Genomic DNA, 20437 nt, shown 5'->3' with positions numbered 1-20437 from the left:
AGAAATTGGAAAATATTCGAACTGTTTACGTCACTGAACTATGGCGAAACCGCTGTCTCTCTTCGGGTGGTTGCGAGCAAATAATCAAAGAAACTGCGAAATTTGAATGTCGATGCACAGAGAGGAATTGCGGCCTTTGATTGGCATCATAACAGGACATAACACACATGGTTAACAAAATCTGTGGGGGGGCAGAATCTCCAGAGGTATTTTCGTAGTTACCACGAAACTCGTCAATCCGTGAATATGCATCTACCTCGAAAGAAAATTAAGTTCGATCTCCACTATGTTTATAGCGAGGCAGAGCTTCTAGATGAGTCAGGAGCCACAGGAAGTCGGCAATTTCCTGCGGCAGGTAATGTAGAAAGCAAGCAGCTTTGAACACACCATAGATACGTCCGAATATAAATCTGCACACAGTCTACAATGGACATGCAAAATGTAAACAAGAATTCGCTCCCTTCTAAACACTATGGAATAAAAAACAGAAATTTCAATTTTAAACAATGTTTGTTTGTTTTATTTTTTGTTCTTTTTCATTTTTATTTTTTGGTTTGTGTGTGTCATTGTTCTCTACATTCATTGTTAAAAGTTAGTAACAATGCTTGTAAGATAAACAAGATGGTACAGAGGATTTTAAAACTAAATCACATCTTGTTTTGGTGTATTTGGACAAAAACATGACAGCTGTTTAAAATTAATTACACACGTATTAGAATTCAGGTAATTTAAGTCTTTAAAATCCATTGAGGAAAAGAAAATAAAAGATTGAAAGGAACAACTCTTCGTACAAAAATTAAAGTAAACTAAACTAAAAAACTAGCGATATTTCATTTGTAGCTCTTTTTGTTAAATTAAACCCTAACAACTGCGATGATCTTACAATTAAATTATATGGTTATATTAAAAGTGAAATTTAGCGGATTCAATGAGGATGACTGCTGTACCGCTTATAACGCGGTGCAATGTGGACACCATAAAACACAAGTAAGATGGATGGATGGAGGACCATCACATCATTTTGGAATTACTTGTTGTAAGTCTGTCGAGTTATGCCTAAGCTTAGTAACTACTTAAGGAAAGATGAAGCGTTTAATCGACCTCTTCCATGTGGGAAGCATCCTCGGTATCATCGACCAATGGAGGAGCGTCACCAACTCTGCTTTCTTCGGCAGCCATGGGTTCATCTTCATCGATACCAAGACCAAGTTTGATCATGCGGTAGATACGGCATGCATGAGTTTGTGGGCTTTGCAAGGTGAAACCAGATGACAGGAGTGATGTCTCGAACAACAAAATGACCAAATCTTTGACGGCTTTGTCGTTCTTATCAGCCTCGGCCTTTTGACGCAGGGTTTCAATGATGGGGTGGTCGGGGTTAATTTCCAAATGTTTCTTACCAGCCATGTAACCCATTGTGGAGGTATCACGCAAAGCTTGCGCCTTCATTATACGCTCCATGTTGGCAGACCAACCGAATTGTGATGTGACAATACAGCAGGGGGACTCTACCAAACGGTTGGAAACGACGACCTTGTCGACTTTGTTGTCCAAAATGGATTTCATAAGCTTGCAAAGATTTTCAAATTTGGTTTTGTCTTCCTCGCGCTTCTTCTTTTCCTCTTCATCTTCAGGCAATTCTAAGCCCTCCTTTGTGACAGAGACCAACTGTTTGCCCTTATATTCCTTCAAGTGTTGAATGACATATTCGTCAATGGGCTCGGTCATGTAGACGACTTCAAAACCACGAGCCTTAACACGTTCCACAAAGGCCGAGTTGGCTACTTGTTCCTTGGATTCACCAGTGATGAAGTAGATGTGTTTTTGGTTCTCCTTCATGCGAGATACATAGTCGGCCAAGGAACAGAAGTCATCACCTGAGGCAGATGTATGGAAGCGCAAGAAGTCCGAAATCTTGGCGCGGTTGTTGCTGTCTTCATGAACACCCAATTTCAAGTTCTTGCTGAATTGGTCATAGAATTTCTTGTACAGCTCCTTGTCTTCAGTGAGCTCCTCAATCAATTCCATGGTTTTCTTTACCAAGTTCTTGCGGATGACTTTCAAAACCTTGTTTTGTTGCAACATTTCACGTGAGATATTCAATGGCAAATCTTCAGAGTCAACCACACCCTTCATGAAGTTCAAATACTCGGGAATAAGATCTTCGCAGTTGTCCATGATGAATACACGGCGAACGTAAAGTTTGATGTTGTTGCGTTTCTTTTGGTTTTCGAAGAGATCGAATGGTGTACGACGGGGGATGAAGAGAAGAGCACGGAATTCTAGTTGGCCTTCAACTGAGAAGTGCTTGACAGCCAAATGATCTTCCCAATCGTTGGTGAGAGATTTGTAGAATTCACCATACTCGGCCTGGGAAATGTCGTCGGGATTGCGAGTCCAAATTGGTTTCGTCTTATTCAATTCCTCATCTTCGGTATACTTGACCTTGACAGTTTTCTTCTTCTTGCCATCCTTGTCCTTCTTATCGGCATCCTCATCTTCACCTACATCTTCAATTTTAGGTTCATCAGTATCCATATCTTTCTTTTCCTCATCTTTCTTATCATCTTCGGCTTCATCATCAGATACTTCTTGGTCACGTTCTTTTTCCACCAACAATTTGATGGGATAACCAATGAATTGGGAATGTTTATTTACAATTTCCTTAATCTTGCTCTCCTCCAAGTAGTCAGTCTGATCCTCTTTAATGTACAAAACAATCTTGGTACCTCGACCCAAAGGTTCAGAGTTGTCGGCGCGAACGGTGAATGAACCACCAGCTGAAGATTCCCAGATGTATTGCTCATCATCATTGTGCTTTGAAGTGACGGTGACTTTGTCAGCAACCAAGTAGGCAGAATAGAAACCCACACCGAATTGACCAATCATAGAGATATCAGCACCAGCTTGCAAAGCTTCCATGAAAGCCTTTGTGCCTGACTTGGCGATGGTACCCAAGTTATTGACCAAATCCGATTTGGTCATACCAATACCGGTATCAATAAGTGTCAAAGTGCCAGCAGTTTTGTTGGGAATCAATTTAATGTACAATTCTTTGCCAGAGTCCAATTTAGAGGGATCGGTCAATGATTCATAGCGGATCTTATCCAAGGCATCGGAAGCATTGGAAATTAATTCACGCAAGAAAATTTCTTTATTTGAATAGAATGTGTTGATGATCAGCGACATAAGCTGAGCAATCTCAGCTTGGAAAGCAAAAGTTTCAACTTCTTCAGGCATCTGAAAAAAAAAAAGAAAAAATATTTCTGAATGAGAATGAGTCATTAAAACTATGGGGGAAGAGGGAGGGGGGTTATTTTAAAAGGTCAGTAATCTACGTACAAAAGCCCAAGCTACTAATTGGGCAAGGAATTCTCTCAATATGCTAGAAAAACAATTTTAAATGGGGTTGGGTGATGCGCAAAGGTCATTCTAGAAATTTTGAGATATGACCGTTGCAAATGGGAAAAACTAGAAATGCAAGCCACCATTTTGTAATTTTGCTATTACTAAAAAAAGTAATAGCTCGGCAACGTCATTAATTACGCAAAATCCGTCTTATAATTTCTGCATATGTATTTTATACATCTCCATTCAATAATTAATAACGATTTAAAGATTTACGAATTTCACCCATTTCCGACTCGAAAATTTTTAAATTTCTTTCACAATTGCAATTCTCACGTTTTGATAAACTTACCTTGTGTGCTTTTGTAAATTACACTCAATGAGAAATAGATTCTTTCAAAGAATATTAGCTATTCCTTTATTTGTATAATTCAGCGTTTTTTCTTTGCACTTGAAAAAATTCACTTTTTCGCCACAATCACAATCAAAGAAATTTCTTTGACTCCTCGTTTCAATTGGTTTCACTTATGAGTTGCTTTTTGCACAAATTTTCTTTCAAGACTGATGCCGGCAGCGTGCATGGCAACCCGTTTTATAGAGAATTCATTGTCAAGAGAAATACCTAGAATATTCTGGAAGAAACTACCTTAATTTCCGTCGGCATAAAAAGCCATCATGTGGTCGTTTATAACATTTTTTGCATGGTTACCCTATTGCAGCAGATCGAATTTCGTTTTTAACCACCACAAAACAAAGATAGTACAATTTTAGTAAATGTTTCTTTCATCATTTTATCTACTTGATATCAATTTTATTAAAAAACATGAATAAATACTTAACTGAAGAAATCAACAAAATTTAGAATTTTGTTTACAGTGACTTTCAAACTGTATAAATATGTGGGCATTAATGACATACATATTTTAACGCTCTCACTCTCTCGAAATTTCTGTGCATCATTTTGCAAAAGTGTGGAAAGAAAAAAAAAATATTCCAAGGCCTATTCAAAGAAAGTCATTAAAGAAGTATTATGTAGTGCAAGTTATACCTTGTACACAACAAGTAGAACCATACTTTTATTGGAATTTTGCAATTAAGAGGCATGGAAATTGTTTTGAAAAGAGAGGGAGAGTGGCACCCGGCGAATAATTTGATAAGAAGAAGCATGAAACATATGTTATTTTGCATTTCCTATTCAATAGTTGTGTTCGTGTACATTGTTCCAAATTGCGTTTTGCGAATTCGTAAACAAGAACATGGTGGTATGTTTAGTTTCAATGACAAAAAACAGAATTTTAATTTTTGTGAATCGATAAATTTAATCAATTTCACTGATCACATTGCAATTACGTTCATCTCATAATTTGGAAGAGAATACTAGAATCATTACAACAAGTTTTCTACCTTTTTTATGCTTTAATACCTATGTTCACATAGTATTAGGGCAGTCAACCGGGATAAATCCCATCCCAAAATCCCGGTATATTCGGTGTGGAATTAATATCCCGGGATTTTTATTTTTAATCCCGACATTTTTCTGGATCCCGAAAAACTAATTCAAATTCGTTAAATTTGTGTCTTTTTTGGAATATTTTTTAATAAATTGGAGTCTTTATTCGGTCTTCATTTATGGTAAATGTCGAGTAAGTATTTATTATACATGGGATATACTATAAAAAGCACATTTCATCAAAAATCGAAATAAACGATAAGGTCCTCAAGCAATGATAAAAAGTCCGTAGATCGCATTTATCTGATAAAAATTTGGATGCCTTGATATTTTTAAGAAATTTCTTAAAACTATAAAGTACGAAAGGATTAACACAAGTGTACGAAAATATACCTAATCTAACCAAAATTCTTAAAATGTTTTGCTGAATACAATAGCGATATGAAATTGGTTTTGTCACAATTTTTTGTTTTTCTTTTCTTGTTGAGTTGGACTAGGTGTTCATTAAGTATTATAGCAATTTGAAATTTCTTTTTAATTTACTCTTAGGTTCTTTTGTTAATAAAGTTGATTTAAACTATATTGGTTTAATGTACAAACATTTTTGTAGCTGTAGATTGTTATTACTTAAATTAAAAAATTCTGAAAATTTCGGCATCCTGAAAAAATCCCGAGATAACGGGATTTTATATTTTAAAATCCCGAATCCCGGGATTTACAAAAATCGATCCCGAATGACAGCCCTAGTATCTATTAATCTTCAATTTGAATTGACAATTAATTGAGAAATGAAATTAAATCGCCATTGATGATTTTTAGTGCGTTTCCCTCCACAAAAATTATTCTAATTAATCGAAAATATCAAAATATATGAATGAAACACGTAAACAAACGGCGTAGCAGAATCTATTTACAATTGGCGTTTCACACGAACACGCCTATGATTAGGCAATTGCAAGGCTACTCAAACTGTATCACACATGTGGGCATTGTTATTATAGTACAATAAACACACTAGAAAATTCCAAAAAAATCTATTTTGTTTACTAATTTATCAAGTTAACCGCCTCCGTCTTATCAATCATTTTATGTAGTTGCGGAATAAATTACAATTGTATTTTAGACTTTTGATTGTCATTTCTAAATACATTCATACTATGTGCGGCTAAACCACTTTATCTTGACTCTTTGATCATTGGAATATACGAGAATAAGGTAGAATAAAAAAGCATTACGATTTTTGTTTGAATAAACAATAATTTAGACACAATAAATGAGCGATCTAGTGATTTTTGGAGCTACAAATATTACAGAATGTTATGTCTTTATGTACATATTGGTCCAAAACAAAAGAAATAAGTTGCTGGAGATCCCCAATTTGACCAATGTACATACATTTGTAAATTGATGGAACTCGGAGTCTATTCTCATACATACTTATGTCAACAGACTCGGAGTCGTTAGGTGTTTACTTGAGTTTTGTACCTTTACATACTGCTAGTTACTACTTTTACAAGTTTTTACTAGAAACCGTTCCTCAACCCCAAAAAATAATAAAAGTTGTAAACAAGTAGTAAGCAAGAAAATAATTTCAAAAAAATTTAAAATTTTTTTTACTTCAAGTTTCTCAAAAATTCTTTCGAGTAAAAGTAGATGTAACGACAAAAATAATTATTTCTCTTTTTTTAAATAATTCTGTAACTTTTGAATGGATTAAGATATCAACATAATTTGTGTCAAATCTGAGACGTTTTCCTCTATGTTTACATGTTTGTAGATGCCTAGTGTGTTCACGGGCTGGCCTACAGTCGTATATGGCCTTGCAATTTATTTTATTTGCAAAATTTGAACAAAGTGGGGTCAGTATTTTGAATCTAGAAGGACAGTTTTAAGATAGTTTGTTGTTCTACTTTCTTATCTGCATTCCTTACAAAACTCTACGTATTCTAGGGGAAAATATGTGTACCTTTGTGCTTTAAACGCGTAGACTCCACAATTTGGAATTTAAAAACAATACCGAACCAATACCACTTGAATACCACAAATACACTCGAAAAAAGAACCGAAACATTGACTGACCAAATTCGGCACACTTATAATGGTACTTTTGGTCCATTTATAGGTTTTAAATTTCATGCAAATCGGATAAAAGTTTTAATGTCTATGTGCTGAAGACCCCAACTGGGGGTCGGTTTATATGGGGGGAAAATCAAAAGTTAGGCCGATGTAGCCCATCTTCGAGCTTGACCTGCTTGTAGACAAAATATGTGTCTGCGCAAAATTTCAGCACTATAGGTTCATTATTGAAGGATATAGCCTGATTATAACAGATAGCCAGACAGACGGACATTTTTATATCGTCTTATAATTTCTCCCTGATCAAGACTACATATACTTTCAGAAATCATTATTTTATATGTTACAAATGGAGTTACCCCCACACAAGATACTGATAATATGCGCTATTACTGTACTTATTAGAGCTCGACCGAAGCATCGGGGTCGGCTTCGGCCAAAAATCGATAATCGGCCTTCAGCGTCAAGAGGCCGATTAACCGAAGCCGAAACTTTTTGAATAATTTATTTGATATTGAATTGTCCAAGTGTTGAATTTGTCTCAGTCAAAACATCCAGTACAAATAAAACGTAAACCAAAATAAAAATCCTTTTTTGTCATTATATGTTAATATCAAACTACTTGACTGAATTACCTTTTATTGTTGTATTTATGCATTTGTTGAAAAAATATTCTAATATTGAATTAAAACCGTCCAAATTTCTTTAATTATAAATTTGAGGAATATAATCGATCCGGCTTCGGCCAATTATTGCTTTTTTGCCGAACATCGGCTTTGGCCAAAAAAACCCACTTCGGTCTAGCTCTAGTACTTATATGGCCCAGAAGGCAGAGTATTGATTCAAATTTTGCACAAGGAGTACTATTAATGACACAGTAAAAACCAAAGCTCCTTTCCATCGCAATAAGAATTTCAAAGTTTAGACACAATTGTGTGCAAAGCAATCTGCCATTTGTCAAAATAATTGCGATGCAAAAGTATTTAACTTACCTGCTTCCATGTTTTGAAAATATTTGCTCATAATACTTTTTGGTTTTTTATTTGGCATTTTTACTATTTTTTTACTATATTTTCGTTCCTGTACATTTAACAAATTTTAACTCTGAGAGGAGTTTGAATATTTCTCTCTTTTGCTACGAGTAAAGTAAAGGAACACAAGTTTGATGTATTATTTTTGATCTTTTCAAACAATATGTACTTCACTTTTAGTTCTTTCCAATATGTGTCATCATTATTGAAAGCTGCTTCCGACATTGTATAGTGCATTTTCCCCATCAGACTGAAATTCTGTCGCTTTCATCATTCTCATTCATATGCCATATTACAACTCAATATTTTCAACATGGTATATTTTAAGACCATCTGCCATATTCGCCTCCTGTTTTTGTCTCTCCATCCACAAGCACTTTTTGGTCCGTCTAAATCATAATCATAATCTGTTCATGACGTCGGCATGTAATTCACTTGTCTCCAAATTGAAACGATACTATTTTATCGTTTGTTTGTGCAAATTGTTATCTCAATTTTATTTACTTGTTGTTCTGACTTGGTTTGGATTGGAATATTAGACAGGTACTTTGTGGACCCTAATTTTTACCCATTCTTTTGTTGGCATGTTCATGACCTACAACAGAAATGTATGCGTTAAGATATTTCCCTCCATGATTTGATAAAAATCTATTTTATCCTTATTATATTTTGCACTTCTAAGAGTTTTGGAAGAAAACTGTAAATTTCAAATTAATTAACGGAATTATTGTTTTTTTAGGAACAAATCTACTTTAGCACAAGTTGTTAAAAATAAACATTTTTTTGAGTGTAGGAGAAGGGATTTTAAATCGAAAATGTTAAGTAAAAATTTTGTCGGAAAAGCCTAGTTTTCGAGATATCGACATTTGAAAATCGGTATTTTCCTTTATATATTTGTTAATTCTGACAGCAATTTTCATGAAATCAATAAAATTCCGGTTTTTTTTTTGCATATTTGGTAAATAGTACATTTTAAGCAGAAAATATTAAGTAAATTTTTTTTCGGAAGAGCGTGGTTTTCGAGATACCGACCCTTAAAAATTGGGAATAGGTGGTCGGCCTTCGGGTTTGAGACTTTCACCTATGGACATAGTCCAAAGTGGGCTAACGCGAACCCAAAGTGGACAGGTGGACGGCCTTCGGCCGGCGTTTGAGACTCTCCTATGGCCATATAGTAGGCGCAGTAAAAATAAAAATAAGTAAAAAAAAATAAAATAATTCCAAAATAATCCAATTGAAATTCAATTCTTTGCAAATTAGAGAGTTTAAATTTATCAAATTTTAGATGCACCACTGCTTATTCAATGCGAAAGAGTATAATTTTTCTTTCTTCACAATTTTCAGATATGTAAATTAATGCTTTAGAGCATTTTGTTTGCTGTTCCAGAATTCAATTCGTTATTTAAGATTACACTATATGGAAGTAATGGTATCAACACGTGGCCCCAGGTCTCGCTACTTCGAAAAGGGCGAAAAGGTTCTGTGTTATGAACCAGATAAGTCAAAAGCAAAAGTTTTGTATGATTCCAAGGTAAGATAATTTTTTTTTATTACGACAAAAAATAGTTTATTTCATAAGAGGATATTTTGTTGTTTTTAGGGATTTTAAAAGGTGACGAAACAGGTATTCAAAATAAATCCATTTACATACTGGATCATATTTATTTAATATTAATAAAATCCCAATAACATAACAAATAACATTTGCTTCGACTACCGATCACGTCGAGCAATACTAAATGGCCTGATTATCGCCGCTTTAATTTTCCGAAGTGCTGCCTTAAGCAGAGTACTATGTTCAGTTTTCAAGCTGAAAACCAGCTTGTTTTCACGGTTACTTTTTTTAATTAATTAATTTAGAAATATAAAATAATTTGCAATCTATTCCTTGGACCATTCCCATTCATTATTTGGTAAGACTTGATCAAAATATAATCGTCTTCATAAATATATCTGTACTTTTAATTTGGTGTTTTGGTGATAAAACCGAACATAGTAGTCATATTTACACTTCGCTAGGACTTGTTCCTTTGATTGTTTCATTTTTGTTATATACACCTGTTTTGGCGGGGAATAGTTTTAAAAACTTCCCGCAGAACTATTCACTTCTCCGTTTCCACGAGAATTCAAAGAAATCATCTCAATCCTTAGACGCGTACAACATTAATCTAACCAAAAGGCAACTTTAAAAATTTCCAAAATGCTCTAAAAAAGCAAACATTTTTGGAATGGGCCTGGTTTTGTAGACATAAATTACACAGTGCAACACAAAAAATCCAAACAAAAAATCACTTATCCCAGCCGAAAGTACTCGATGAGAGGAGAAAAGTGATGTTTGGATTTTGCTAGATTGGTTACCGTTCGTCTTTTATAAGTCTCTAAAGTTTTGTCGCCAAATTCGATTTTGAGTCCGTTTTGCAGTTTTCATATGACCATAGCTGGAAAAATGCTGTGAATTCATTTTTGAAGTATTCAGAATAGTTGTAGCTCTTGACTTGGCCAACAAAAGTGCTGGCCCGATTTTTTTTTGCCAGCGGTTTAAATATTCAATGTTAACGACACAAAAAAAAGAAGAAACAAAAAAAAAGAAAAAATTATACGGTAAAATTCAGTATATACTGTAAAGCCTCTTAAATAGTTTTAACTAAGTTTTCTTTTTATTTTATTCATTTTTGTTGTTTTAAGGTGTATTTTACTAAAAGCTTGCTGCTCTAATGCCCAATCCCGCCTTTAGGTTAAGTCAGAAAATTTTCATCTTCAGGCTCAAAACTGCAAAAATGTCGATAAAATTACCACTTTTGTCACCGATTTTTTCGGGTTTTCGACTAGAGCTCCTGAACTATTGAAAATTGTACGAAATAGTTGAGGGAAGAAATGTAGCCTATGAAATTTTATTGTACACGCCAAATTCATTTGACCACTTCTTGATACGGATTTTGCCATACTAACGTGATAAAATTCCATTTTCAACAACAACAATAACAACAACGATTTTACAAATACACATTTGTTTTGTTGTTTCGTATACTAGGTTAGGTTAGGTTAGGTTAAAGTGGCAGCCCGATTAAATTTCAGGCTCACTTAGACTATTCAGTACATTGTGATACCACATTAACTAAAAGTACCTATTACATATGGGCACTTCTAGTCTTAACCACTGAACCTTCTCTATTATTTACTTTTATTGAACCAACCAGATTGCTCCAAAAACATTAACAAACTGCTTAAGCTAACGTTTCCTTGCTAACTCATCTGATTCGCAGTTCCCCGGTATGTTCCTATGGCCAGGCACCCATATTAGGTGAATATTGTACTGCTCAGCCATCTCGTTGAGAGATTTGCGGCAGTCTATGACCGTTTTCGAGTTAAGGAACACAGAGTCCAAGGATTTTATTGCAGGTTGACTGTCTGAGTATATATTAATGCCAAAATTCGTTGCAACATTACTTCTCAGCCAATTTACCACCTCTCTTTTTGCCAATATTTCAGCCTGAAAACACTACAGTGATTAGGTAATCTTTTCGCTATTCGAATTTCCAGATCTTTAGAATATACTCCGAACCCCACTTGTCCATTCAATTTGGAGCCATCAGTATAGAAATCTATATATCTTTTATTCCCCGGGGTCTGTGTACACCACGCCCCACTGTTGGGAATTAGAGTTTCAAACTTTTTGTAGAAAAGTGGTTTTGCCAGTGTGTAATCCACTACGTTAGGCACATCTGGCATTGCTTTGAGGACAGAACTGTGACCGTACATTTTTTCCGACCACAGCGATAGCTCGCGCAACCGCACAGCCGTTGTTGTAGCTGACTGTTTGGCCAAAATGTCTAAAGGCAATAGATGCAGCATGACATTAAGGGAGTCTGTTCCTGTCTTACTAAATGCGCCTGAGATACATAAGCTCGCCATACGCTGAACTTTATCTAAACAAGTCGGTTTCTGAAGTGCCGGCCACCAGACTACAACACCATATAGCATTATTGGTAGGTTCGTATACTAAAAACGAAAAATAAAGAATACAATTGCAAAAAGAATATCATGTACAACAAAGTTGTTCATAATTTTATGGGCTATATTTCTACCCTCAACTGTTTCGTAAAATTTTCAACAGTTTAGGAGCTGTAGTCGAAAAACCGAAAAAATTGGCGATTAAAGTGGTAATTTTATCGACATTTTTGCGGTTTTGAGCATGAAGATGAAAATTTTCTGACTTAATATATTCAGCACTTTTGTTGGCCAAGTCAAAAGCTACAACTTTTCTGAATACCTCAAAAATGAGTTCACAGCATCTTTTGAGCTATGGCCATACGAAAATTGCAAAGAAGAGCTCAAAATCGAATATATCGACAATACTTTAGAGCTTATAAAAGACGAACGGCAACCAATCTAGCAAAATCCAGAAATTACTTTTCTCCTCTCAACGAGTACTTTCGACTGGTATAAGTGATTTTTTGTTTGGAGACTAAAAGTTGAATTTTGCGTCACAGTGTTATACATCTTATTTACTTGTTATTTTAGTTTATTTAAGCCATTTAAAGACTTTATTTATTGATAACAACCTTCTACCCATTTTTCGTGATTGCCCCAGTATGTCCACATCCTGCCATCCTCCAAAAGGGATCAACGATCGTTTGCCTCAGTTGCTAAAGACAGCCTTGTGATGGCTATCATAAATAAAGGAGCATTGGACGGTATGGTTCCAAAGCAAAAATGGGGGCAAATTGAGAATGCTTTGTCTGGCGTCTACTCACAGGTGCTGGAAAAGTTTCCCGGCCCAGATCCTCGACACCAAGAGGCTGGATGGTATCAAGGACGATTTAAGCTAGTCGCATTTGAGGACCAGAGGTCTATAGAATGTTTTAAAGCTGCTCTGATACTAATTGGTGAAGTTTGGGAAGGAGCTGCTCTAGAGTTAGTCGAGAAGAAAGACATACCGGCTAGACCAAGAGCACATGCGTGGATACCTGCAAACCCTCCTGACCCTGAATCTATTTTAAATAGACTGAAACGATGCAATCCAGATCTTCCAACAGCTGATTGGAAGGTTGGCCGTTTGGATGAAGTGGATGGGCCAAGACGGCATGCAGTGTTTATATTGAACACTCAGTCTTTGCCACATCTAGCAAAGTCCCAGGGCCGTGTATGTTATGGCTTTCATTATATCCAAATGAAGGTGTATAAAAACGATCAGCTAAAGGATTCAGAAATGGACAAGCCTCTGTCTGAATCAGAAGTAAGCGGATCCTCTTGCGAAGTCGAGGGGGATACCAAGACATTTGAAGACATGGATAGATACCGTATGCGTGAGGAGGCTTCTACTGCCTCAGAACTCACTAAAGTTGAACCTATGGTTATTGCGAGAGTCACCGATATCTCTGAAGAGGACATTCTTGATGACTCGATTGAAGCGGCTGATGTGACGGTTGTTGAAAATCTCGATGGTCCTACGGATCCTCCATATAAATCTTCATCATTGTAAGGCAGCATGTGCAGCCTTAAAAGTTCTCCTGATGAAACGGGACATAGATATAGTTCTTATTCAAGAACCATATGTTTATAAAAACAAAATAAAGGGTGATTCTTTTGAGGTTAGGATTTTCATGCATTAGTATTTGACAGATCACGTGGGATTTCAGACATGGTGTCAAAGAGAAAGATGCTCAGTATGCTTTGACATTTCATCATGAATAGACTTACTAACGAGCAACGCTTGCAAATCATTGAATTTTATTACCAAAATCAGTGGCAGAAAATCCGCTTTTTTATCGACAAATTTTGTTCAGCGATGAGGCTCATTTCTGGTTGAATGGCTACGTAAATAAGCAAAATTGCCGCATTTGGAGTAAAGAGCAACCAGAAGCCGTTCAAGAACTGCCCATGCATCCCGAAAAATGCACTGTTTGGTGTGGTTTGTACGCTGGTGGAATCATTGGACCGTATTTTTTCAAAGATGCTGTTGGACGCAACGTTACGGTGAATGGCGATCGCTATCGTTCGATGCTAACAAACTTTTTGTTGCCAAAAATGGAAGAACTGAACTTGGTTGACATGTGGTTTCAACAAGATGGCGCTACATGCCACACAGCTCGCGATTCTATGGCCATTTTGAGGGAAAACTTCGGAGAACAATTCATCTCAAGAAATGGACCGGTAAGTTGGCCACCAAGATCATGCGATTTGACGCCTTTAGACTATTTTTTGTGGGGCTACGTCAAGTCTAAAGTCTACAGAAATAAGCCAGCAACTATTCCAGCTTTGGAAGACAACATTTCCGAAGAAATTCGGGCTATTCCGGCCGAAATGCTCGAAAAAGTTGCCCAAAATTGGACTTTCCGAATGGACCACCTAAGACGCAGCCGCGGTCAACATTTAAATGAAATTATCTTCAAAAAGTAAATGTCATGGACCAATCTAACGTTTCAAATAAAGAACCGATGAGATTTTGCAAATTTTATGCGTTTTTTTTTTTTAAAAAGTTATCAAGCACTTAACAAATCACCCTTTATGTGAATTAAGTACTCCGGGGTTCAAACTATTGCAGTATACTGGTAATGATGTAAATCGAGCCTGTATAATTGCTAAAAACGAGCTCAACTTGTTTCTGCTTCCTTTAATGTGCAATACAGACACTGTCGTTGCAAGTTTAGAAATAGCCAAATGCAAATATTGGGTATCTTCGGTCTACATGGGACATGACAGGGAGATGCCTCCATATGCCGTTAAGACCTTAGTGGAGGAGTCACTGAAAACAAAGACGAAACTCATTATGGGATGCGATGCGAATGCACATCATTGTATATGGGGAAGTAGTGATACTAATGCAATGGGAGAGTCGCTAATAGAGTAGTTTGGTAGTTTGCAACAAGGGAGATGTCCCAACCTTTGTCACTAAAAACAGGCAAGAGGTTTTGGACATCACCTTGGCCTCGCAAGAACTGAAAGAAATGATATCTGAGTGGCAGGTTTTAAGTGAACACAGCTTTTCAGATCATCGCTACATCAGTTTCAAATTTGATGTTCATATCACCAAGATCATATTTCCGCCAAATGTTAGGAAAGCTGACTGGAATAGGTATAGGGAATCGTTCAATATAATGATACCGGAAATAACAGAGACAAATATGAGAAATGTGCAAGATATCGAACACGCAGTGGAGCGGATTACTAAGGCCTTCAACATCTCACTGAAAGCTGCATGCCCTAGATGAAAGCCAAGGGGAAACATCGACCACCATGGTGGTCTACGGAATTAAGTAATATGGGGAAATCCTGCAGGAAGCTCTTTAACAAGGCAAAGTCCACCAGAGCCCCTGAGGACTGGGACGCTTACAAGAAGAATCTGAGAGGATACAAGCGAGAACTAAGAAAGGCTCAGCATAACTCTTGGAATGCTTACTGCAGCAGTATTGAGAATACGTCCGAGGCTTCCAGTCTACGGAAGGTTCTAGCATCCACCAACTCCGCTCCAGGTTTCATTAAAACATCGGAGGGCAATTGGACAACGTCCAGTGAGGAGACGCTGGAGGTACTATTGGACACACATTTTCCTGGAAATCAGACGGTTGAACCATGTACTGGCGGTGCCACAGTTGCTCAGCGGTCGTTTCCTGTCGAGGAAATTGTATCGGAAACTAGAATAAGATGGGCGCTAAATAGCTTTGGACCATTCAAATCCCCTGGACCAGATGGAATTACTCCGGCGGAGTTACAAGCTGTAACTGACAAAATTATCCCCTGGTTGTCGGTGATATATAAAGGATGTATCAACTTATCATATATCCCAGGAAAGTGGAGGGAAACAAAAGTCGTTTTCATACCTAAAGCGGGAAAAGCCTCTCACTCGAGGGCGAAGGATTTCCGACCAATCAGCTTATCCTCATTCCTACTTAAGACTCTGGAGAGGATGATAGATATTTATCTTAGAACTAGCATCGATTCAAGTTTGTTCTCGAAACGACAGCATGCATACTCGAAGGGCAGGTCTACTGAGACCGCACTACATGAACTAGTCAGCTTTATTGAAAGCTCACTATCTGTCAAAGAATACACAATCGTGGCGTTTCTAGACATCGAAGGGGCGTTCAATAATGTCCATCCGAGCTCGATATTAAATGGACTGACAACTCTGAATGTTGATCCATGTATACTCAGGCTGTTAGACGAACTGCTAATGAAGAGACGTATTTCAGCCACACTAGGACAAGCAAACATACAAAAGTATGTGAACAGAGGCACTCCCCAAGGAGGAGTTCTATCACCTCTTCTTTGGAATGTTGCTATAAATAGCCTTCTGGTTACTCTAGAAAAAGAAAGGATAAAAGTGGTGGCATACGCAGATGATGTAGCTCTGGCAGTCAGGGGAAAATTCCCATCCACAATCAGAGATATTATTCAGAGGGCCCTCCGGATGAGTGAACAATGGGCGAAAGACAATGGTCTTGGGGTAAATCCTGCAAAGACAGAATTAGTCATGTACTGCAAAGATCGCAAAACTCCCACGGTTAGGCCTATTTCCTTAGGGAGTATTGAAATTCCCTTTGGTGATTGTGCAAAATACCTTGGCGTTATTTTGGACAGGAAGCTGAACTTTAAGCTTAATATTGAAGAAAGGGCGAGGAAGGCAACTGTAGCTTTGTACTCGTGCAAAAAGGCAATAGGAAAAAAGTGGGGACTAAAACCAAAAACTGTGCATTGGCTATACACGGCAGTGGTTAGACCTATAATGCTATATGGTGTTGTAGTCTGGTGGCCGGCACTTCAGAAACCGACTGGTTTAGATAAAGTTCCGCGTATGGCGTGTTTGTGTATTTCAGGCGCATTCAGCACGACAGGAACAAATTCCCTTAATGTCATGCTGCATCTATTGCCTTTAGACATTTTGGCCAAACAGTCAGCTGCAACAACGGCTGTGCGGTTGCGCGAACTATCGCTGTGGTCGGAAAAAGGTTACGGTCACAGTTCTGTCCTCAAAATAATGTCAGATGTGCCTAACGTAGTGGATTACACTTTGGCGAGTCCACTTTTCGACAAAAAGTTTGAGACTCTAATCCCCAACAGTGAGGCGTGGTGCACACAGACCCCGGGGAATAAAGAATATATAGATTTCTACACTGATGGCTCCAAATTGGATGGACAAGTGGGTTTCGGAGTATATTCTAATGATCTGGAACTTCAAATAGCGAAAAGATTACCTAATCACTGTAGTGTTTTTCAGGCTGAAATATTAGCAATAAGAGAGGTGGCGAATTGGCTGAGAAGTAATGTTCCAAAAAATGTGGGCATTAATATATACTCAGACAGTCAACCTGCAATAAAATCCTTGGACTCTGTGTTCCTCAACTCGAAAACGGCCATCGATTGCCGCAAATCTCTCAATGAGATGGCTGAGCAGTACAATATTCACCTAATATGGGTGCCTGGCCATAGAAACATACCGGGGAACTGCGAAGCGGATGAGTTGGCAAGGCTAGGGACTACCTTACATATTCCAGGGGAACTAGAATTTGTTGGTATGCCCCTAGCTACCTGCAAGCTCATGCTGCGTGAGAAGGCTGTTATAATGGCAAATGTTCGATGGGAGAATTGCAAGGGTTGTAACGACACCAAGCAAATATGGCTCCATTTCAACTTAAACCGCACACTAGATATGCTAATGTTCTCGAGACGTCAGATATCACTCCTGATATCTGCTATAACGGGTCGCTGCCTGATAGGAGATTTTGCAAAAACTATTGGCGCGAAGTATAATGACTATTGTATGAGCTGCCATGATGCGGAGGAAATAGAATCAATTAAACACCTCTTGTGTGAGTGTCCTGCATTTTGTGTAAAGCGCAAGCAACTTTTAGGAGCATATAGCTTCAGATTACTGGCGGATCTGGAAAACGTTAACTTAAGCAGTCTGCTAATATTTTTGGAACAATCTGGTTGGTTCAACAAAGAAAAATAATCAAGAAGGTTCAGCGGTTAAAACTAGAAGTGCCCATATGTAATAGGTACTTTTAGTTAATGTGGTATCACAATGGACTGCATAGTCTAAGTGAGCCTGAGTCTTAATCGGGCTGCCACTTTAACCTAACCTAACCTATGTCCACATTGAATCTGTCCATTTCAGCTATGGTATTGCTTAGTTTGCTTACCAGCTTTATAGAAACCTCGGATATCCAAAGAGCCTCTGGGGTTTCATAGTAGCCTCGAGGTACCGGAGATTAAGAGACTTATGTTTTGTTCTGCATTCATTGTTACATTTCGATATTCACTACTTTTGAACGCGTACTCTTGAGGTTACAAGAAAAGATAAAAAAATAATTAACCCTTTCGACCCTAAAGTTGCCTGTGGGAAACTTTTTGTGTTTTGAGACTCACTGTCAGCGTTGTTTTTGTTCATAAAACTGTAACGGTATCGAAAGCTACAAGTGTTTTCTTCAAGTTGAATGAAAAATCAGCTAATTTGGTTGTCAATTAGCAAACAAATTTTCATTAATACGCACGTACCTCAAGAAAAAAATATTTGCGAATTTAAAAAGAGGTTTTTATACATGTGACTTTTTTTCAAAAATTACAACTAAAATGTTGAAAGTTTTTATTAAATCTATTGTAGTACATGTCAAGTAAAATATTTCTGGAAGTCAAATCTTAGAATTGCAAAAAAACAACAGATGGGAAATTTTTAAAATTGAAAAGTTGCCTGTGGGCAACTTTGGGCAGTTGTGGTAGTAAAATTACATATTTTTGAACATAAGACCTGGAGAAAAAAGGTTTGAAAAACAATGATTTTGAAAAAATTTTGAACTTCAATAGGGATGTCCCAGTAACGAGAAATGCGGCGATGATGTGGAAAACATATCTGCAGTGCAGTGGGGAATTTGGAAGGAATCGTAAAAAGGGAGGAAGCCACTTCTTGGCAACATACTAGTGGATTAGCACGCATATCGACGCTTTATAATACGTTGGTTTTTTACACCGCCAGTTAAATTGACATGGGTTAAAAAAAAAAAAAAAAAACAAAACATTTTCGTGAGTCACGCGTGATTCACGCGAAGCCGTGAATGAAATTTAAACGAAACCTCGTGAATGTGCGTGAACGGGATTAAAGAAAAATGTGTGGCGCGTGAGCGTGAGTAAAAATCAAATTGTGTTCGTGGTTGTGAGTGAGTAAACTTTCTCCGAAATCACGCTCCCGATAAAAATTTACTTTCACGATCCAACCCACGCTCACGATCCAACTCACGCTCAAGATAAAATTCACGTTAACAACAAAATTCATATTCACGATAAAATTCGCACTCACGGTAAAACAGACACAAAAAGTCACAATCACGAACAAATTCACGTTCACGATTAAATTCAAGCTCACCGATTTTAATCACCTTTACATATTTAATCACGCTTAAGATTTCAATAGCGTGAGTCACGAGAAATTTCGTTAATTACCAGAATTTTATTGAGCCACGAAAATTGTCGTGTTCCGAAAATATTCGTGACTTACGAGATTTGTGAATTACGAAAATTGTCGTGAATCGTGCGAAAGCGTGAGACATAAACATTGTTCATGTGTGAGCGTGTGCGAGTATGACTTTTCATTTCGTGACCGTGAATTCCTACCCACATGGCATGCATGAGTACAAATATTTCTTCGTGATTGTGTTTGAGCGTGATTACTGTAAAATAACAAAAAACTTAACAAAAATCCAATAAAACGTAATACGTCTATCATTACAAAACAAAATAGTTTGTAGTCACAATTGCCCAAAGTTGCCCACAGGCAACATTCTCTACCGCCTAAACGAATGGGCGTGGCGACCCGAAATTTTGGCTAGACGCTTCTTAAATGACTTCAACATGATTAAAAGTGAAAAAAAATTTAGCGATACCTATAAAAATTCGGGGTCGAAAGGGTTAAAATAAAAAAGAATAAGAATTGGCCAATCAATCTATCTGTCGAGTGTATTTAGTTGTTATTTTTGGTTTTTATTTTTTAAAACTCCGAACTATTGGTAATTTTAAAACTGGTGTAATTTGTTTACATACAAACCTTCCTTTTTCTTATTTAATTATTACGAATAGATTTTGGGAACATACGAGACAAAAGATAAGAGAGGGCGAAAACACATTCAATATAAAATACATTTTCAAGGCTGGAGTAGTTCATGGGATCGCAAGGTGAGTGCTGATTATGTTCTCAAGGATACTGAAGAAAACCGCCAACTACAACGGGATTTAGCTGAAAAGGCACAACTGCAGTTGTAAGTACTTTTACTTTCTTAGTTTAGTTTTTATTTATTACACAGAAAATATCACCAAAATATTTCCAATTAAAACGTTGATTGAATTTGAAAACGTAATCAATTAAACGTTTAACTGATTAAACAATAAAGTCAGTGAAGAAAATGGTTGGACATCTTTAAGTTTTTAATTAAAATATTAATTTTAAATATAATTAACATTGTAATTAAATAGAAACTACTTCCAATTAGAAGTATAATTGAAAATGTTTTTCCGAAATATTTGATTCCTACACTGAAATATT

General features: G+C 36.9%; 2 protein-coding genes across 2 annotated transcripts in view; one reads left to right on the top strand and one right to left on the bottom strand.

Annotated features, from left to right (window-relative positions):
* Nucleotides 1–491: 491 nt before the first annotated feature.
* Hsp83 (Heat shock protein 83) lies at nt 492–3920 on the bottom strand. The gene is made up of 2 exons (XM_075304673.1): nt 3701–3920; nt 492–3240 (listed from the first exon to the last, which is right to left on the bottom strand). Exon 2 carries the CDS (start codon nt 3238–3240, stop codon nt 1093–1095), a length of 2148 nt encoding a protein of 715 aa, XP_075160788.1. The 5' UTR covers nt 3701–3920; the 3' UTR covers nt 492–1092.
* A 1875-nt stretch (nt 3921–5795) lies between these two features.
* msl-3 (male-specific lethal 3) overlaps nt 5796–20437 on the top strand; it is a 30063-nt gene continuing 15421 nt past the window's right edge. Inside the window, exons 1-3 of the mRNA XM_075304674.1 lie at nt 5796–6013; nt 9250–9436; nt 19975–20153. Of these exons, the coding sequence (XP_075160789.1) occupies nt 9323–9436; nt 19975–20153 (293 nt within the window). The 5' untranslated portion in view covers nt 5796–6013; nt 9250–9322. The remainder of the gene's footprint in view (nt 6014–9249; nt 9437–19974; nt 20154–20437) is intronic.

This window comes from Haematobia irritans, chromosome 4 (genome assembly GCF_050003625.1).
Source record: "Haematobia irritans isolate KBUSLIRL chromosome 4, ASM5000362v1, whole genome shotgun sequence".
In the NCBI taxonomy this organism is placed as follows: domain Eukaryota; kingdom Metazoa; phylum Arthropoda; class Insecta; order Diptera; family Muscidae; genus Haematobia; species Haematobia irritans.
The sequence above is the reverse complement of the archived record's forward strand: the minus strand, read 5'-3'. Positions and strand labels throughout refer to the sequence as shown.

Coding starts and splice junctions, on each gene's coding strand:
- Hsp83 (XM_075304673.1), bottom strand. CDS start 3,240: ATGCCTGAAGAAGTTGAAACTTTTGCTTTCCAAGCTGAGATTGCTCAG.